The sequence below is a fragment of the Uranotaenia lowii genome, chromosome 3 (genome assembly GCF_029784155.1).
Source record: "Uranotaenia lowii strain MFRU-FL chromosome 3, ASM2978415v1, whole genome shotgun sequence".
Classification (NCBI taxonomy): domain Eukaryota; kingdom Metazoa; phylum Arthropoda; class Insecta; order Diptera; family Culicidae; genus Uranotaenia; species Uranotaenia lowii.
In genome coordinates, this window is record NC_073693.1 from 41,572,347 (window position 1) to 41,591,554 (window position 19,208).

Below are 19,208 nucleotides of genomic sequence, written 5' to 3' on the forward strand. Positions count from 1 at the left end.
AAGAAAAAAAATCACCTAAGAAGTGCAAAAATGACAAAAATGGCTAAAATGAAATAAGGACAAAATTGAAGTTAATGATAAAAATTACAAAAAAAAACAACAAATGAAAAAAGTTATAAAAGTTACGATAACAACAAAACATGCAAAAAATGGCAAAATGACATAAATTACCAAAATTATAAAAATTAAAACTTAAAAGAAAAACGACAAAAAATAATCAAAATAAATCACACAAACCAGTAAAATAACACAATTTACAAGAGTGAGACTAATAACAAAAATAAAAAAAAATTACAAAAAAGATAAAACATGATCAAAAAGAGAAAATGACAAAAAAATGAAAAAAAATAACGAAAATTATACAAATTAGAAAAATGACACAATTAAAGGAAATTCTCGCGTGAGCCTTCATTACGTTCGTTTGAAACATCTCAAGAATTCACAGAAAACTTCTGCAAAAGTTATCAAAACAACTTTAAAATTTGTATTTCACAGAATATGTTGTCCAGGCCAAGGATGGAAAAATTCGTTCACCAGCATGAACGCTAATGATTCTCAATCATCGCTCCCGTTCACGACGATAGTAGCATCGGCGATGCGAGCGTGAACAGACGATCGCTGATTGGGCGGATTGGCAATCCGAATGAATGAACTTTTAATACCTTCTGGTGAACGAACCGATGGCCGAAACATTCGCCGCAGTTAACTTTTTTATTCTCACCACGACGTTCGTTGGATGAATTGATTCGCAAGTGATTGTCGAAACACAATCGCCAAACGATTGCACGATTGCACATTCGCGAATGTTTTTGTAACCGGTGAAGGATTGCGCCATCAGGTGCTTGTTTTTCGGCTAATTTTGTGCGTGTTATAGCCCCCGAGCTCGCTGACGGTTTGTTTTCTCATGATGTTATTTTAATTTATGTTCGAATAAGAACATTCAGCATATAAAGTCTGCTTCATTTAATATTGGAACAAATTCTTTTGCTCATTGTGGCGCTCCTAGTGGACGGATTTAGGAACTTTTTTCACCCACGTGTCGGGAAATTCATTACCTTTCACCATGTATTTATGTCATAACACCAAACGATAGCATTTTGTAAACAACCGCCATGGAAGCCGAACGGAGAGATCAAATTGTGCACAGTTTTCTTGAAAATCCATTGTTGTCGGCATCGAAGCTAGCTAAACAGCTTAAAATGCCCAGAAATACCGTATGGCGTGTTATCAAGCAGTACAAGGAAACATTGACGACGGCTCGGAAGCCGCATTCGAAGCGTCGGAGTGGAACTGTCGACCGGAAACTGCGTGGGAAAGTCATCAAGGCCGTCAAGAGGAATCCCAATCTTTCAGACCGCGATTTGGCCAATAAGTTCCAGGCCGCTCACAGTACGGTGCGACGAATTCGTCTCCGGGAAGGAATAAGGTCATTCCGAGCCAGCAAACAGCCAAATCGGACGCTGAAGCAGAACAATGTGGCCAGAATCCGTGCTCGAAAGCTGTACGACCAAGTGCTGACCAAGTTCGACGGATGTAAAGTCTGCTTCATTTAATATTGGAACACAAACAATTGCGTGTAGTTCAGTCATTTATTAACGAATTCATAATTTGTTTTTCATACAAATGTAGCATTTTCTTTACTCTTTCATAAAAAAAAAATAAAAAAATTATTCATTGCTGTTTCGAAGAAATTCTCGTACTCGTACTCGTAAGAAAACTGTGCACAATTTGATCTCTCCCTTCGGCTTCCATGGCGGTTGTTTAAAAAATGCTATCGTTTGGTGTTATGACATAAATACATGGTGAAAGGTAATGAATTTCCCGACACGTGGGTGAAAAAAGTTTCCAAATCCGTCCACTAGGAGCGCCACAATGAGCAAAAGAATTTGTTCCAATATTAAATGAAGCAGACTTTAGTTATTTTTTTTATACGGGATTTTCATCCTCTGGGATGATTCATCCCTATTCAGCATATACTTAGTAGAAACTCTGTGGTAAAAAATGGACTTTTGCACATTACGGGAATAACTAAACGGACAAATGGGGGTTTGAAAATGTCCACTCTTGTTCACGAAGCGTAGGGATTTAGCTCTTGTCTACTGGGACATTTTTTTACCAATATTAAAAATTATTAACAATTATGTTGAGATTGCAAGAATACAGAATACAAAACTATTACTTTTGTATGCGTCACATAAAAGTTATAAAATCCCACACATAAATATTGTAAGCCGAAATAGCACTCAAACATCTGCCTACATCAGGCGTTTACGGGCTTGCCTACTTGAAGGCGTTTTATTTTGCTCGAATTGGTTTACGGTGGGAATTAAAAAATTGTGGGGTATTAGCTCGAAACATTTTCGTAATTTTTATTGTTAATAAAGATAACTTTAAAAATGCTAAGCCTAATACGTATGTTTCGCGTTCGTATTCCATTGGGACAGAAAAGCGAATTCCGCACCGGAAAATCAGCAGCCAAGACGACGTTTATTCGAGTGAAACTATATATCGACGGCTTTGATCGACACCAGGCCGATGTCCTTGCCTCCTACTTTCAAACCCTTTGTCCGTTTCATTATTCCCGCAATGGGCAAAAGTCCACTTTTTTTACTAACTATACTGCCGTTCTAAGCAAGAATGTCCCATGTGACTTTTGGGTCATTTTCACTTTTTTTGCTGGAAACGGTCTCTTTTAGTGTTAACTTTCGAATAAAAACACAAACAAGTATACTTTGTTCTGAACTTATAAAAAATTTCATCAAGGTTGTCTCTATGTTGACAGTTCTACGCAAGAATGTCCCACTAGAGAAAATTCTATGAAAAATGCAAATTTTATCAAAAAATTGTCTTAAGATGAGTTCAAACTGTTGAATTTAATGTTATTCACTGAAAAGAACACTAAAATAGAGGGCAGAGGAGGAGCGAGAAGCCTTGAGTGTTTTGTTCAGAGAAATTTTCACTAAACACTTTTCGGTAAGCACTACTTACAGGGCCCATACTCAACTATAATACATTTTTATAAACAAAGAGGAACGTATTTCTCAAATTACTGTTTAGCAAGAGTTTTTGGGAAAAAAATAAACTACGCAAGCTTTTAAAATGATAGAAAAATTGTAGCCGTGTGACAGTTTTTCTGATTCTACGCAAAAGTGTCACACGGAACATTTTTGGCTCTTATTTGCTGTTTTTTTTTGTAGGAAATGTAATTTTTTTTGGCAGAAAACAATGTAAAATGATTAACTTGAACTATTCACTACGAAAAAACTGTCGGTGAATTTTTAGTTTGAGAGAAAAATTGGAAATATAGCTGATATTTCAATCGCGTTTTTCTCGTTTGCACGTTTTTCCACATGGGACAATCTTGCTTAGAACGGCAGTGATGCGCTATAACAATTTTCGTTAAAAGGAGTAACCCTAACGCCTAAATATAGGCAATGTTACAAGAAAATTGATATTACACATAAATGTTAGATTTAAACAGATGCATTTGGAGATGAAGTTTTAAACATGATAATTCTAAACATCTTTGGAAAAAAATATTGTAAAAGAACGAAGCTTCAATATTATCAGTCAGTCTTTATTAACATACTCATCAATCAATCATCGTTTAATCATCTTCCTCTTCCATCCGTTGTCGCTGAAGTCGCAGTCTATGTTGCAACATTTTATCTTCTACCAAATCTCCTAGATTCACGTATTGTTTGGCTGCACAGCCCATCACGGGACAGCTGTGAAGAAGGAAAATATCATTGAATCATTTAAATTTAGAAAAAAAAAATCATACGAAACCAACCGTGTTCTAGGATTATTCTTGATAAGCGTCTCGATGGCACTTTTTTCATAGATGTGTTTGCAGCTCTTGTTCCGAACCGGAACCTGAAGGGGCCGTTTCGTGATTGGGTCGATATCACAAATAGTTTCTTCCACCTGGAGGTCCTCATCAATGACCTGTTCGTTGGACGAAGTATTGTCGGATGGGTTCAGAACAAGTTTGGCCTGAGCCACAAATTCTTTATAACGTTTCAGGTTTTTGACGCTGCTTTTGCCGGTAACAGCATTAGCATGATAGCGCTGGAAAGCAAAGCGCAATTTGTGAGACATTGAATGAATACAAAAAAAATTTTTCTTACCCGTTCGAATTCCTCGGGAGTAACTTCTCCTGTGGATTCTTGCAGCCCTTTTTTGTGTGCATTATATTTTACTTCAATTGCAACCAGTTTTTCCGCAAGTTGTGCGTATGGTTTGATATCTTGTTGTTCTGGGATTTAAGAATATAGAAAAACGGCAAACAATTAAATTTTCATATAGATATGTTATTAATTTTCATATTTACCTTCATTTCCAAACTCGGTAGCTAGCCGAATCGTGCTATTGATGCTCTCGAAAATTTTATTCAGATTTGCCATAAATAAATCAGCCATTTTTTTCAATTATAAGCCTTATTAGTTATGAAGTTGCAATATAAAATTTAAGCTTTTAGAAATGTAGGAAAACGTTAATTATTGGAATAATTCGAAGCTGTTTTGCGGGCACGTAATGTAAACAAATCCGCCGTGTCAAAAAGTTCAAATTTGGACGGGGGACAAACCAGACAAACGCTTCAAAGTCGATAATGCAGTTTACATGATAAATAAAACAAAAACGCAAACTTTTGAGGGTCAAGCGGCTCCCAATCTGTGTTAAGGCTCAGAAATTGAGATTCAGTGACGTAAGTGGAGATGGATTGGACACATGCTGCGAAGAGATGAGAACAAGATTTGTAGAGAGTTGCTCAGCTGCAATCTAAACGGGCATCGAAGAGGCAGGCCCAGAGGCTCGTGGCTGCCTAGTATAGCCGCTGAAATATGCACAGTTGACGCTCCGGATCGCCGCCTTGAACAGAAAAAAAAAATCCCTTGGTCAGAGTCAGACTCTTGGGACACTGGCGATGTATAGCTTTGTTTTGGATATTTCTCACGCATGCTTATGTGCACATGAGCTGGCGCCCTACTGGCGTTTACGGAAGAGAACGTTAAAATTAACCAGCCGGCCGACGAACACGGTCGTTTTTGAGGTCTCAAAATAAAAAAGGTTAGTGAAATGCAAACGCAAATCGGGCCTTTCTGATTCCGGGTTTCGATGTTTTTCTTTGTACCACCATTAGGTATTATTTGACTGACAAATATGCTCAGCTATGTGGAGGTCCTTTAGTAGCTCCATCGTCGAAGGATTTCACGGCACTCCTCGGAGTGTAGCGCCAGATCACGCTCCACTTGGTCTAACCACCTCGCTCGTTGTGCTCCTGCTCGTCTCGTTGCAACCGGATTTGTACAAACACCTATTTTCCAGGAAAGTCGTTCGGAATTCTTGCAACATGTTCTGTCCACCATATCCGACCAGTCTTTACCATCTAATGGATACTGGGTTCGCTGTAGAGTCACGTTAGCTCGTGGTTCATCCTTCGCCTCCACACTCAGTTTTCCTGCATGCCGCCAAAGATGGTTCTTAACACTTCTCGCTCAAAAACTCCTAGTGTACGCAGGTCCTCTTCAAGCAATATCCATGTCTCGTGCCCGTATAGAACAACCGGTCTAATGAGCGTCACGTACAGGTTATTTATTATTATTATTATTATTTATTTTTTTCCTCGGACAGGGAAAGCCCGCTGGAGTTAAGCTTCTCTCAAGCCTCTTCTCCAACAGGCACAAAACCCTGTCAAAACAATTTTAACAATTCGTTTACAATATTAGGTATTCCAAAATATGTATGAGCACTCCAGTGAGCGAGATAATGCTCTGTGAAGGAGTGCTTGGCACTTTTCATTTGCTATTTCACAATTTTATCTATATATATATATATAAATGAATTTTTGTCTGTCTGTCTGTCTTTCTGTCTGTCTGTCTGTCTGTCTGTCTGTCTGTTCCCTATAGACTCGGAAACTACTGAACCGATTTGCGTGAAACTTGGCAGATGGGTGTATTAGAGGCCGGGGAAGGTTCCTATAATAGTTTGGGACCCCTCCCTCTTCGTGGAAGGGGGGAGGGGGTCTTATAAATAAAAATGTTAAGTCTTCATAACTCGAGAACTGATCATGCAAATGGAACCAAATTTGGCATGGGAGTGTATTTTGGTACGAAGAATGTTTCTATGATGGTTTAGTACCCCTCCCTCTTTCCACTGGTAAGATACGAAGGAGGGAGGGGCCCAACCTTATAATTTTTAACATAACTGGAAAACTAATCAAGCTAATGGAATCAAATTTGGCATGGGAGGTTAGTGGAATACGAGAAATGGTTCTATGATTGTTTCAGACCCCTTCTTCCATCCAGTGGAGATACAGGAAAAGGGGGGGGGGGGGTTAACCTCTATGTCAATGCATAACTTAAAAACTTTTCGAGCAAATGGCACCAAATTTGGCTTGGAAAGGTATTTGGGTACAATAAATAGTTCTATGAATATTTGGTACCCCTCCCTCCTTCCAGTGAGAAGATAGAAAGGGGGGGTCGGGGTTCTTTCCTATTTTCAGCATTACTGGGCGAAAAATCAAGCAAATGGGATCATATTTGGGGTGGGCAAATATTTGAACGACGAACGAAACGAAACGAAAAACGAAAAATGTTTCTATGATATTTTGAGAACCCTCCGTTCTTTAAGTAGGAAAATCTTAAGGGAGGAGAGTGCTCCCATACAATTTCTTCTTCTTTCTTCTTGGGAACTTACCCAGCAGAAGGAACGAAATTTGGCTTGGGAGAGTATTTAGGCTCAAGGTATATTTCTGTGAATATTTGGTACTACTGCCTTCTTCCATTGGGATGGTAGGAAGGAGATGGAGGCTAACTCGAGAACTAATAGACTAATGGAAACAATTTTGGAATGGGAAAGCATTTGGATACGTAAAATGGTTATTTGCTTATTTGAGACTTCTTTTTCCTTCAATTGGAGATACAGTTAGGGAAGACGGGAGCTCACATTCGATTGTTTTTCACAAACCATGAACTTATCTTACAAACAAAACCAAATATAACATGGAAACAATCATGCAATCGATCAAATGGAACAGAATTGGGCATGGGAGTGTATTTATATACACGAAATGTTTGACCTTGATCCCCTCCTTCCAGGTAGAAGATAGATAGGAAGTGGGAATCCGATACAAATTTTATAGCATAACTCGACAACTAATGAAGCAAACGAACAACTCATGAAGGTAGTGTCATGAGAGGGTACGTTCTGATGTTACAAGACCCCCCTTTCCTTCAATTAAAGATAAAGAAATGGGGGAGGGGGTCACTCTCACAATTTGTATATTGATTCGAGAACGAATAGGTCAAAAAAATGTCTCGTGACGGGACAATGAAGATTCCATATATGAAAAATATGTTGGCATAAGTTATAAACTTTTGAAGCAAAGAAACCCAGAGTCATAAAAAAGATTCGAACACGGATAAAAAAAAAATAAGATTTAAAAATAAAAAAAGGTTGCAATTTTATTTTGGAAAAACATTTGAATGATTCTAAAATTGAATTAATTTTTTTTTTGCAAATAAAAGAAAATTAAATAACAAGTTAACACAAATTTTAATAATTTTTGGGGGTGTAGCAAAGCACACCGGGTCAGCTAGTACAATATAATAGTGTGTTACACTTGTATTATACATGTTCGTAGCTTTTTGTGGCTGCTGCGGTGGTGCGTTTCTGATGGGAGGTGGCGGGTGGCGGGTGGGTGGCGGTGGTTTGGAGCGGCGTTTGGGCGGCGGTGGGCTAGGTGGAGGGGCGAGAGCGTAAAGATGATATTAATAAGACGTGTGGCACAAATATTTTTTTAGCGGAGGAAGCGGTTTATGTTCTGCTTGCAGATCGATAACAGTTGCGCTTTGAATCGCGAGGGCGTTGAAGACCGTTTCAGGGTCTCTGGCAGGTTGTTGTAGAGTTTACTGGCAAAGTAGCTGGGTTTCTTTTTCCCGTATTCCGTCCTTACACGGGATAGGCGGAGATGATTTGCGTTTCTGGACAAGCGGTGCGACGCCATTCTCTCGAGGCGCAAATTGTGGTGGGATTCTCTGCTTGTCAGGAGTTTGTGGGTGAACATTAACGTTTGGAATTCCTGGGCACCTCGTATTGGAAGTACCGAGTTGTTCATGCCATATAACAACTCAGAAGGATATAAATAAGGCAACTTGAAGATAGTCTTGAGGACACGGTTTTGCATGGTTTGCAGTTCCCTGAGGCGGCTTTTACATGCTTTGCCCCACAGCGATACTAGGTATTGTAACCTCGAGTGGAAAAGCGCGAAGTAAACGTTTTTCAGCCAGTGAGTAGGAATAAACGCTGATATTTTCCATATTGCACCACAGACCGGAGCGAGTGTTCGTTTCAGTTGCTCTATGTGGGGTGACCAGCATAGAGTATCGTCCAGAAGTAATCCCAGATATTTGAACTGGCGCACTCGTTCAATAATCGTATTACCTATACGGATTAATGGCAGCTGTGGTATGGAGCGACGACCGGAGTTGAACAACATGTACGATGTTTTTGATAGGTTGAGCGAAAGCAGGTTACAATCGAAGTATTGCTGAAGGACTTGCAGGTCATTACCGATCCATTCCACAATCTGGAGGGGGTTGGAGTGACTATATGATATTATGGTGTCATCTGCAAAGAGTCGAACTTTGCCATGTAGGTTCAGTTGTGGAAGATCGTTGATAAAAACTAGAAACATCAGCGGACCTAGGTTACTCCCTTGTGGTACTCCCGTTGTAATGAAGGTTACACTTCATGCGAAGGCTAAGTATTCTCAACCGCAGTTGTTGTGGAGTCCATAGTAGGTACGACTTCCGCTGATGATTCGCCGCCGGATCTCATGGCTGGTGGCATTGTCTGCGGTCACCAGTGAGCCGTCGATGGTGACCTTGTTATTAGTGTACCAACGGGTTCGGTCGGTCTCGGATCCGCAGGCTAGCATGTACTTCGTTTTGGACGTATTGGCTTCCCAGAAAAGCCGTTCTCGTCCATGGTTTTTCATAGCTCGTCAAGGTCGATCATGTCGTATGTTGCTTTGAAGTCGATAAATAGGTGGTGCGTAGAGACTTGGTGTAGGATTGATTGCATTTTTGTAGGATTTGATAATGATATAAGAATATGAGTAATATGAAGATCTGATCCGTCGTAGACCGTCCGTCCATGCAGCCGGCCTGATGACTTCCCACGAATCTGTTCGCTTGTGGTGTTAGTCGGCGGAGTAGGATTCGGGACAGCACTTTTTAGGCTGCATTTAGGACAGTGATCGCTCGGTATTTCTCACAGTCAAATTTGTCGCCCTTCTTGTAGATGGGGCATATTACCCCCTCCTTCCACCCCTCCGGTAGCTGTTCTGTGTCCCAGATCCGGACCAGCATCTGGTGTAGACATTCGGCCAACTTGTCCGCAAGCCCATTTAGTCTGCCGTGACCTCAGGTTGCTTCAGTCGTGTGATATATTTAACCGAGGCGGGCGTCGGTTTCGTATATGTTGTTCGCTACAGAAGTTTTGTGCGCATCTTCACCATCACCAATGGTCTGACTCGATGTTGGCGCCTGTCTACCAAAACTCTTCAAGTGTGCTTGTGTGAGAAGGGTGCTGGGAAAAGGTACTACGTACGGCCATTCGTTTGGAGGCGTCAAAGTCTATTAGTCTGAGGCCGTTTTCGTTGGTTAGCTGGTGCGCACTGAGCTTTCCAATAAGCGGTTGGAATTCCTTCTCCTGACCGACCTGAGCGTTTAAATCCCCAATGACGATCTTGATATCATATTTTGGGCAATGGTCGTATTCACGCTCCAGCTGCGCATAGAATTCGTCTTTGTCATCACCGGCACTTCCGAGTTGAAGGCTGTGCACATTGATGATGTTGATGTTGAAGAACCGGCCCTTGATTATCAACCGGCACATTCGTAGGTCGTTCGGCCACCTACCGATCACGCAATTCTTCATCTTCCCCATCATTATAAAAGCTGTTCCAAAAGGCCCGCAGCTAACTCCACTATCTCGCAGGAGGACCGTCGTGATGTTGCTATTTCGGGTCCCGAACTCCATGAGGACGTCGTTGCACTCCGAACGCTACCCGTGACATGGAGAACATACGCGTACGGAGCCCCCTTCTCTCAGTCTGCATGCGACCAAATAATCCACCGGGGTTGAGTACCCGATCTCCGCTAAGGTTGCTCGCATTACGGGGAAAGACGGCACTGCGTGTTCGATATTCATTATTCTTCAAGGGCAGTTAACACACATAAAGTGTTATTAAGCCGATTCATTGTGATGCTGAAGTTGAAGTTGGCGCATGCATCATGTTTGTTATATCATTATAGCCAAAAATCTTGAAATCCAGCGAGTTCCATGATGCAACTCTGACATCACTGGCCCAATTTCTTTTTGTTGCGTTTCTGGAGTTTGCGTTTCACCTTTTTTCCATCACCGTTTCGTGCAGTTTTCGTGCGGCGCTGATTGGTTGGTTGGCTGCTTTGCTGGAAAAATTTTGCTTCCTCCATCTCTTTCTCGTGCGTGTGCATCATCAGCATCAATATCAGCATCAGCCAACCAGCCAGCCAGCAAGACAAGCTTCACCAATCACCATCATCGGTAGGCGGTTGCTGTATCTTCGCTGACCGTCGCCTCGTTCACTTCTATCGGGCCTCTTGCCGGAACTAGGTTGATTCCGATTGCGCCTCCCTGTTTGATTGAGATTTTCTCTGCTGAAATTTCTTTTTGTTAGTAACAAAGTAAGTGAAGTTTTTCAATTTTAACATTTAACGGTTTTGTTATTAAATAGTAGTTCAATTTAAGCAAAGTGAAATCAGTAGTGTTAAAAAGTGGACTTTCGGTAAATTTTAATAGTGATAGAAACGTGATTTTCAAGCCATTTACTGGAAATATGGGCAAAGTGACCAAGTGCACGTGGCAAAGTTTCAAAAATATCCTTTAACATATGAAGTGCTTTTACATCTTGTAGTTAAATGGGATATTTTAGTGAAAATTGAGCAAGTTGTAATTGCATTGATCAACACGTGGCGGCTAGACAATTGGTTTTAAAATGCACGTTGCAGCTGCTACGCTAATCTAATTAGTCTTTTCGAAAATAGATTGCGAAATAGATTATAAATAAGATTGTAACTATAACACGTTACGTTTCTCGTAATAACAAATATGAAATTATAAGTTAATTATTGCTAAAATTTGAAAGTCTTAATAAAAATGGCCGACTTGGAATTGTGTGAAGCATGTTCCAGCACAAAGCCGGTCGCCATTTTGGGTTCAATTTCATTCCAGAGCCATGAAATTTAACCAAAAGATAAAAAAATTGCAAAGTCAACAACATTGCAAAAATATATCGGAATGATGAAATTGTGAAATAATTCTAAGGATGATGAGTCACGAATTCCATATTTGCCATTTCCAGATTAGCACATGGATTGAGTTGAGCGAGACTCAACCGGAAATTTTTCTTCGTAGTTCACATTTTTTTTATTCTTTTGTCGAGTTGGTGTATGTGAGATCTTTGAAGCTATTCTGCTCACCAACACCTGGAAGCTCTATAGCTGGAGACCAACACGTCGACGTTTCCTTTCAAAAGTTTGGTTAGCACATCGCAATAGCTTTTCTGATGATGCGCTGAACTTTGATCCATTATTGCTTACGTGTTGATAAAGTCGTTAAATGAATCAATTCAACAATGAAATCCCAATTTTCGCTTTGCTTGTACTTGAAACTTAATTTTAATTGAATTGATCAAATGAAATTAGCAGCTAGTGAAAGGGGAAATTACTAACATGTTTGCTTTTGCTTTTCCTTTCTCCAAAAACAGTAAAATCCAGCTAAGATGGGTAAGGAAAAGACTCATATTAACATTGTCGTAATTGGACACGTCGACTCTGGCAAGTCGACCACCACCGGCCATCTGATCTACAAATGCGGCGGTATCGACAAGCGTACGATCGAGAAGTTCGAGAAGGAAGCCCAGGAAATGGGTAAGGGTTCCTTCAAGTATGCCTGGGTGTTGGACAAACTGAAGGCCGAACGTGAGCGTGGTATCACCATCGATATTGCCCTGTGGAAGTTCGAAACCAGCAAGTACTACGTGACCATCATCGATGCCCCTGGACATCGTGATTTCATCAAGAACATGATCACCGGAACGTCGCAGGCCGATTGTGCTGTGCTGATCGTTGCCGCTGGTACTGGTGAGTTCGAAGCCGGTATCTCCAAGAACGGCCAGACCCGTGAGCATGCCCTGCTTGCCTTCACCCTCGGTGTCAAACAGCTGATCGTCGGTGTCAACAAGATGGACTCGACCGAGCCACCATTCAGCGAGTCTCGCTTCGAAGAAATCAAGAAGGAAGTCTCGTCCTACATCAAGAAGATCGGTTACAACCCGGCCGCCGTTGCCTTCGTCCCGATCTCGGGATGGCACGGAGATAACATGTTGGAACCATCTACCAACATGCCGTGGTTCAAGGGATGGGCCATCGAACGTAAGGAGGGCAAGGCTGACGGCAAGTGTCTGATCGAAGCTCTGGATGCTATCCTGCCCCCATCTCGCCCGACCGACAAGCCCCTCCGTCTGCCTCTGCAGGACGTCTACAAAATCGGTGGTATCGGAACAGTACCAGTCGGTCGTGTGGAAACCGGTGTCCTGAAGCCCGGTACCGTTGTCGTCTTTGCCCCAGTGAACTTGACCACTGAAGTTAAGTCCGTTGAAATGCATCACGAAGCCCTGCAGGAGGCCGTGCCCGGAGACAACGTTGGTTTCAACGTTAAGAACGTCTCGGTCAAGGAATTGCGTCGTGGATACGTTGCTGGTGACACCAAGAACGCTCCCCCCAAGGGCGCTGCCGATTTCACCGCCCAGGTTATTGTGCTGAACCACCCTGGACAGATCGCCAACGGATACACCCCAGTGTTGGATTGTCACACCGCTCACATTGCCTGCAAGTTCTCCGAAATCAAGGAGAAGGTTGACCGTCGTTCCGGTAAATCCACCGAGGACAACCCGAAATCCATCAAGTCTGGTGATGCTGCCATCGTCATCTTGGTCCCATCCAAGCCGCTGTGCGTTGAATCTTTCCAGGAGTTCCCACCTCTGGGACGTTTCGCCGTGCGTGACATGCGACAGACCGTCGCTGTCGGTGTCATCAAGGCTGTCAACTTCAAGGACGCCTCCGGTGGCAAGGTGACCAAGGCCGCCGAAAAGGCCCAGAAGGGTAAGAAATAGCCGCCAACAGAGGATGCCACCGGCATTTCCACCCTCGCTGGTGGCCACCGCAACATCTGCAGCAACCAACATCCCAAGTCCACCTCGAGACGGCTGATCAACATCAAATCCTTTCACTGCTTCCATCGGAAGGCATTCAGACGAAAAGTAAACGGGCTCTTTAATTCATTCCTTTTTTGCTATCTTAGGAGAACAATTTACATATTAATAACACTATAATTATTAATATTTAAACTACACGAAGAGAAACAAAAATAAAACAGAAGTAGGATACACAAGCAGAATACAGTTGTGTGTGAATGCGTGAAGATAGGAAAAGCGATAGGTTTTCCAGACATTAAAAAATATACCAATCTGTAAAACGATTGAAAACTAAAATTTTACTCTTCTCTTTTTGCTGAACTCTAAAACAAACATAGCCTTGGCAATTCATAGGTGAAAACCAAAACAGGGTCTCGATTATCGGATCAAAAAATCTTCCTCACAACTCTGGGATAGAGAGATCGGAATTAGTCCTCATTTCAAAATTAATTTCTTCGGCCATCAATTGAAAAAAAAACGTGTGGAAACATGAAACCGCGATAGAAGTGGCGCTTTGAAATTAGTAAACTCATTGAAATTTCTTCAATAAGACTGCCTTTTTTCAGGAAACCTCAAGTCATCTTAAAAACATTAATTTGGAATATAAAATTTTAAAAACACTCAAAAAACAAACATGTGCATTTTTAAATGAGATCTCCGAAAAATGTTTCCACCAGCAGCAGCAAGTGACCGATTCCCGTCTCTCTCTCGTTGATTTCTTTCTCTATCATATGTTAGCATCATGAACTTTGATGTTAAAACCTCTTCAAATGGTATTTTAGCTTCTTTTAAAAGAAAACTGAATTAGCATCATTTAAGAATTGAATCGAACATCTGTTTTGTCATTAACTCTGAATCATAAATTTGTCCATCGAAGTTGAGAAACGTTCTCTCAAAAGATTTCTACGCGTACAGTAAGGAAACCTAGAATAAGACGTTGGACATGAGGATCGGGATCTCAATTTAAAATCGATTGCTTTGTTGATTTCAATTCAGTTTTAATTAAGGCAATCATTCCGAGCGAGACACTTTCATTTTTTGCGTTATTTGAAGCGCCACTCACATTTATTGGCAACAACGTGTTGATCCGTCTCTAATTTTGCTAGGTACCAATGTAGCAAATTCCACTTCATCAACAAGTGGTTCAGCCCATTCTATTATTTCTTGGCGTTGTTTCCATCTATCTTCGCCATTTCATTTTTTGCAACGTCTTCAGCCAATTTGTTGCAGATGACAAAAATAGAATGACGTGACGACGGATGCCGTATAGACATTGCAGGTTTTCCTTCTTATCCAATTATGTCATACTGAAATAGCTCTCGCTGAATTATACACTCAGAATCAAAACAACCCAAAAATAAGAATGCCAGCGCATCAAAATAAAGTTCGATTGGCTTTCTTAATTTTGGGCTGCTGTCAATAAACCAAAATCAAAGTTCGAAGCCCGAACTGAATGCCGCAAAAAAAATTTCCCTTTGTTTACAGTTAGTCTCGTTTGTTCCCAAACAAGTCGGTCACTTTGGAAAAAATGGTCTGGATTGATGGAAGGTAATTTTGATTTAATTGTATACTTTCTTTATTCTAATTCAGAATTTTCCAGACGTGTCCAGCTGTTGCATCTGCGCTTCAGGGGGATTTGTAACTAGTGAACAATCTAACCTAAATATGGAACGAAACTAGCTGACCGGAAGTCCGGATGGAGGAAGAATAGTTAAAACGTCCACTTACTGTAATCGGGAGCATCAGTAAACATTTAGGTAAATATCTGTATGAAGGGACCATCCAAAATACTGCAGTCTATAAATGTGTGTTTCCTGAATAAATCGCTGGAAGATTTCTGCATAGGCTTTTTTTTCCAGACATGAATCCTACCGTTCCATCAACCATAGTGATGAATATACTTAATTACAGTGACGATTCAGTCTATCATTTCCTCCATCCTGTTGCATGAAAAAACATCCGAACCGTAACCGATATTTTTGGGATTCAGCAGTTCCGGTTACTACGAAGGTGAGCTAAATACTATTATATTTGTCATTGCATACTTTTTTAAATCTTCTTACTTTTTCATTTTAGATCCTCGACATGATTGGCCGGATTCTAATATCGTGCCTTCCGATGGCTAAAAGTTCGGTTTTATTAAGTTGCTTTCTCTAAAAAAAATATCCCTGCTTGCATGTCACAAGATTGAAAGAAGTTTTTTTTTTAATAAAAATAAATTTACTGATACTGAATAAAAAAAATTTCCTTCTTTGAAAATGTATACTCCCTTTTAAAAAGAGGTTCTTGAAAAGTAAAATCCCTGCCGAATGACATGCCCCAAAATTAAGTTGCGAGAATGACGTTCATTCTCAAGTTTGGGAAAACCCCCTCAAACTCATTTTCGTCGGGAGCCAGTTTCATCCGATTTTGCGGCATTTCAACTTGGTTTTGGGTTATAACGGCCTAGAGTGTACTAGTGCCCTTCACAGAAAGGAGACGGCGCGTTTCATTAAGAAAATTTTCACAGGGTACACACTCATATTTTTTCAACCAATAATAACTTTTTTTGAACCATTTTTTGAGATTTCTGATAGAACTGCCATTATTGTTGTTTTTCAACCGTAATGAACTGTTAAATTTCAAGCATTTTGTGAGTTCTAATGAATAAGCAGCAAAATGGTTAAATTTCAACCGCAAAATATATGATAAAATTTGCAGCCATCTTTGCAAGAGTTCGTGTTTGTTTTTTTTACAGCTTCGCAATGAATTCGGTGGTTTTAGTTTATTATAGTAACTTTATTTATAAGATTAAGATTACAATTAACGCGTAAGTATCTATTAAGCTATTAATATAAAAAAAACTGTTTTGATGAATAATATTGAGGGACACTTCCAAATTACCATTACCTTAATTTTTTTTCTCGTAGTTGTTCGGAAGGGTCGTTCCAAATTTGTTACAAGAAGGAACCAGGAGATTTCGCTGAATGATTTGCTGGAAAAAATTATATATTACTAACGAGAACTATGCGAAAAAAAGAACCCGCAATCGGAGGAAAATTATTTCACCTCATCAGAACGGCACGGACAGATTTCTCGGAGACTGGCGGTAGTGGCAAACATCTGCTAGGAACCACTCTGCTTTGCCATATGATAAAACATTTTTAAGAGGTAAGCTATGTTATTTTGAACATCATAATACCCCGTTGGATTTTATTTTCATAGTAACATACGAATAATTTTTATTCTATTTCCTATCTGTTGCAGTGATGATCTAAAAAATCACTTCCCTTCGCTCATTGAGTCCGAGTCCAATTCGAGAAGCTGCGTTAGGAAACATGGGAGGAGCGGATACAAGATCAGGTGCTGTGCAGTCACCGGGGAGGAGACAGCAGCACTTGCGAAAATGCAACAAAATAGTTCATATTCATTGTAAACATCCAACACGGGAGATTTCGATTCATGCGACCTGAACAAGTTTTCGATAAATATTTTTAGTTTTTAATAATAATCCAAATATTTCAATAAAAGCTCTTTTGGCTATACACGGTTTGATGCTTGTTGTTCTACATTCATTCAGATGTTTTTCCATAGAATTTTGCATTCCATTTTGCAAATTTTTACTTTTGAGACCATGTTTAAAAAATAACCATAATCCAAGTTCTCCTTGAAATCTCATTTTATGAGTTTTCACTGAAAACTCATAAAACGACTTGATCCACAAAACTTCGATAATGGTTATTTTTCAAGCATTAATGGTTCAATATGGCCGAGCGTATAAACGTTCTGTTTATAGACTGAATTCTTACATTGTTTGAAAAACGGTCTAAAATTTTCAATTTTGATTTTGATGGTTTCAAATTCTCAGCAACGGCTTTTTTATACTTATTTACTTTCTTTATTTGAAACGACTCATACCATTAGGTTTTAAGGAGCCAAAGTCGGTTTTGGTTGTTTATAATTGTATGCTTAACTTAACACTTTGTGAGAGCACCTGTATCCGTGGTCCAAACAGCCGGTTTAGACCCAAATTCCGACCCGAGCAACCGCACTGGTGATCTATTATACCAGTTTCAACTCAGCTTTTTTTAGAGCTGGTATAAGGATTGATCCAAAACTGCTGAGATTTGGATCCAATTTGACGCAGTTCTAAACCGTTTGACAGTTAATGGAACACGAGTGCAGTTACCAGTATTTTCATTGGATCTGATCTAATTTTTTTTGGTTCAATTCTTGTATAAATTAGACCCAAGAATAGACCACGAATACAGATGCCCTGAGAGAAGAAAGTATGATAGAAAGGGAAATGAATTATAAACGAAGATCGAAAGCTTTCCAAATCTAGCATAGCTAGTACATCTCTCACTGGAACGTTAGGTGGTTTTCCTCGGACCCGGAGAAAGTCTATTAAATTCGTTCTGGCGACAAGATGGACCTCCTCACACGACCAAACAATATGCTCGATGTCATGGTAACCTGTCAGCACAGATTTTTCGCTGTTTAGCTTGAAAGCTTTCAACATTAAATCATATGCCAGATTTCATGAAAAGCAGAAAATACCAAACTTTGCAAAACTGTAACCTAATTTGTAAATATCTTACTGCCTAAAAACAGGCGCAATCTTTTTGCTGATCGTTATTGCGAAATAAGATAGATTTCATTCTTCATCGTAGGTTTTGTGGTATACATTTAGGCGTTTTCAAACAAGTCCCGAATGTTAAGTTCATATTTTTCAAATTAACCGAAACCTGAATTTGACATTGCATCCAACCAAAGTTGTTTTTCATTTATGCGGAAATGCTTAAAAGAATAGGAACGAAAATTTGTATTGTTGATAACTCATCTTAGAAGATTAAAAATTCCGGTTGAATATTACCCTTTCCTTCCCACGAGGTTTTTCACGTTTTAAAAATAGAAATATTGACTTACAGCTAAAGTTCTAGAACAAAAGATGCATAATTTAAGCCTACTTTAATGATCCATTTGATAAATTTGAGTTTTGAGGTGGATCATATGTGCTCCATTGGGAAGATAACAACACATAGGGTGCAAATGCAAAACAGGAAATAATTGCAAAAAAAACATGGAATTTCATCACTTCATTGATCACAAACTAAAACGATCCTATTTGATAAAAAACTTCTTTTGTATACGCATCCCTCGATAGTCTATTTATTGAAATATTTGAAATTTTCATTTTTGCTTTGAACAATGGCCGCCATGACACTTTGCGCAAGGAAAACAAAACATGCAGTTTTTCGAGAAAATCACGAACTTTTACAAACATTTCGAGACATGTGGTCATTTGAGCAGATGAAATAACTATCCTGAAGCGAATTTTTTTGTTGACGAAATGATTTTCTTGAGTGTCGATAAGAAGCTTCACAAGAAGAAAAGTACGTTTTGTTCCCAGTGTATCACCAGTGATCCACTTTACTTACTCAAAAATTTATATGTTTTAGTTGCAATCTATGTAAACCACCATTTGATTCTGCTTGCATAAGCAACCTTCTGCACGTCAGTAATTTTATTTGAAGGAAATTATAAAAACTTGACAAGTTATTGAACAACAAATGACGACTTGATTTAAATTCGAAAAAAATCATACTTTTTTGCAGCTTTTGACCTGCCAAGCAAAACCTAGCGAACCGATTTTCTTCAAATTTCGTGCAATGTTTCTTTACTCATATCTACACATCCGGTGAAAAAATTGTGTTGATCCAAAGCGCCCAGTTCAAATGCGAGCTGTGCGAAGTTGTGGATCACCTGTGCTACCATGGGAAGGAAAGGGTTAAAAAAAACAGGGTTTTTTGAGACAGATTTTATTTGTTCTAAATAGGTCTCTTGACCTTGACATCGATTTTTGAACGTTAAATTAAAAAAAAAAAAAAAAATAGAAAACCTAAAAATACACTTAAAAACAGAA

At 39.7% G+C, this 19,208-nt stretch overlaps 2 protein-coding genes and 2 long non-coding RNA genes across 4 annotated transcripts; 3 read left to right on the forward strand and 1 right to left on the reverse strand.

Annotated features, from left to right (window-relative positions):
- Positions 1–3,572: 3,572 nt before the first annotated feature.
- Positions 3,573–4,550, reverse strand: LOC129757576 (E3 SUMO-protein ligase NSE2-like). The gene is made up of 4 exons (XM_055754850.1): positions 4,334–4,550; positions 4,131–4,258; positions 3,794–4,071; positions 3,573–3,728 (listed from the first exon to the last, which is right to left on the reverse strand). Exons 1-4 carry the CDS (start codon positions 4,419–4,421, stop codon positions 3,608–3,610), a joined length of 615 nt encoding a protein of 204 aa, XP_055610825.1. The 5' UTR covers positions 4,422–4,550; the 3' UTR covers positions 3,573–3,607.
- A 6,023-nt stretch (positions 4,551–10,573) lies between these two features.
- On the forward strand, positions 10,574–13,600 carry LOC129750713 (elongation factor 1-alpha). Its single transcript, XM_055745722.1, has 2 exons — positions 10,574–10,733; positions 11,816–13,600. Exon 2 carries the CDS (start codon positions 11,831–11,833, stop codon positions 13,220–13,222), a length of 1,392 nt encoding a protein of 463 aa, XP_055601697.1. The 5' UTR covers positions 10,574–10,733; positions 11,816–11,830; the 3' UTR covers positions 13,223–13,600.
- Positions 13,601–14,619: 1,019 nt separating this feature from the next.
- On the forward strand, positions 14,620–15,544 carry LOC129758008 (uncharacterized). The gene is made up of 4 exons (XR_008739870.1): positions 14,620–14,851; positions 14,904–15,060; positions 15,163–15,313; positions 15,380–15,544. It is a non-coding gene; the product is annotated as an uncharacterized LOC129758008 (long non-coding RNA).
- Positions 15,545–15,978: 434 nt separating this feature from the next.
- Positions 15,979–16,825, forward strand: LOC129750882 (uncharacterized). The gene is made up of 3 exons (XR_008738518.1): positions 15,979–16,112; positions 16,213–16,453; positions 16,550–16,825. It is a non-coding gene; the product is annotated as an uncharacterized LOC129750882 (long non-coding RNA).
- Positions 16,826–19,208: the final 2,383 nt, after the last annotated feature.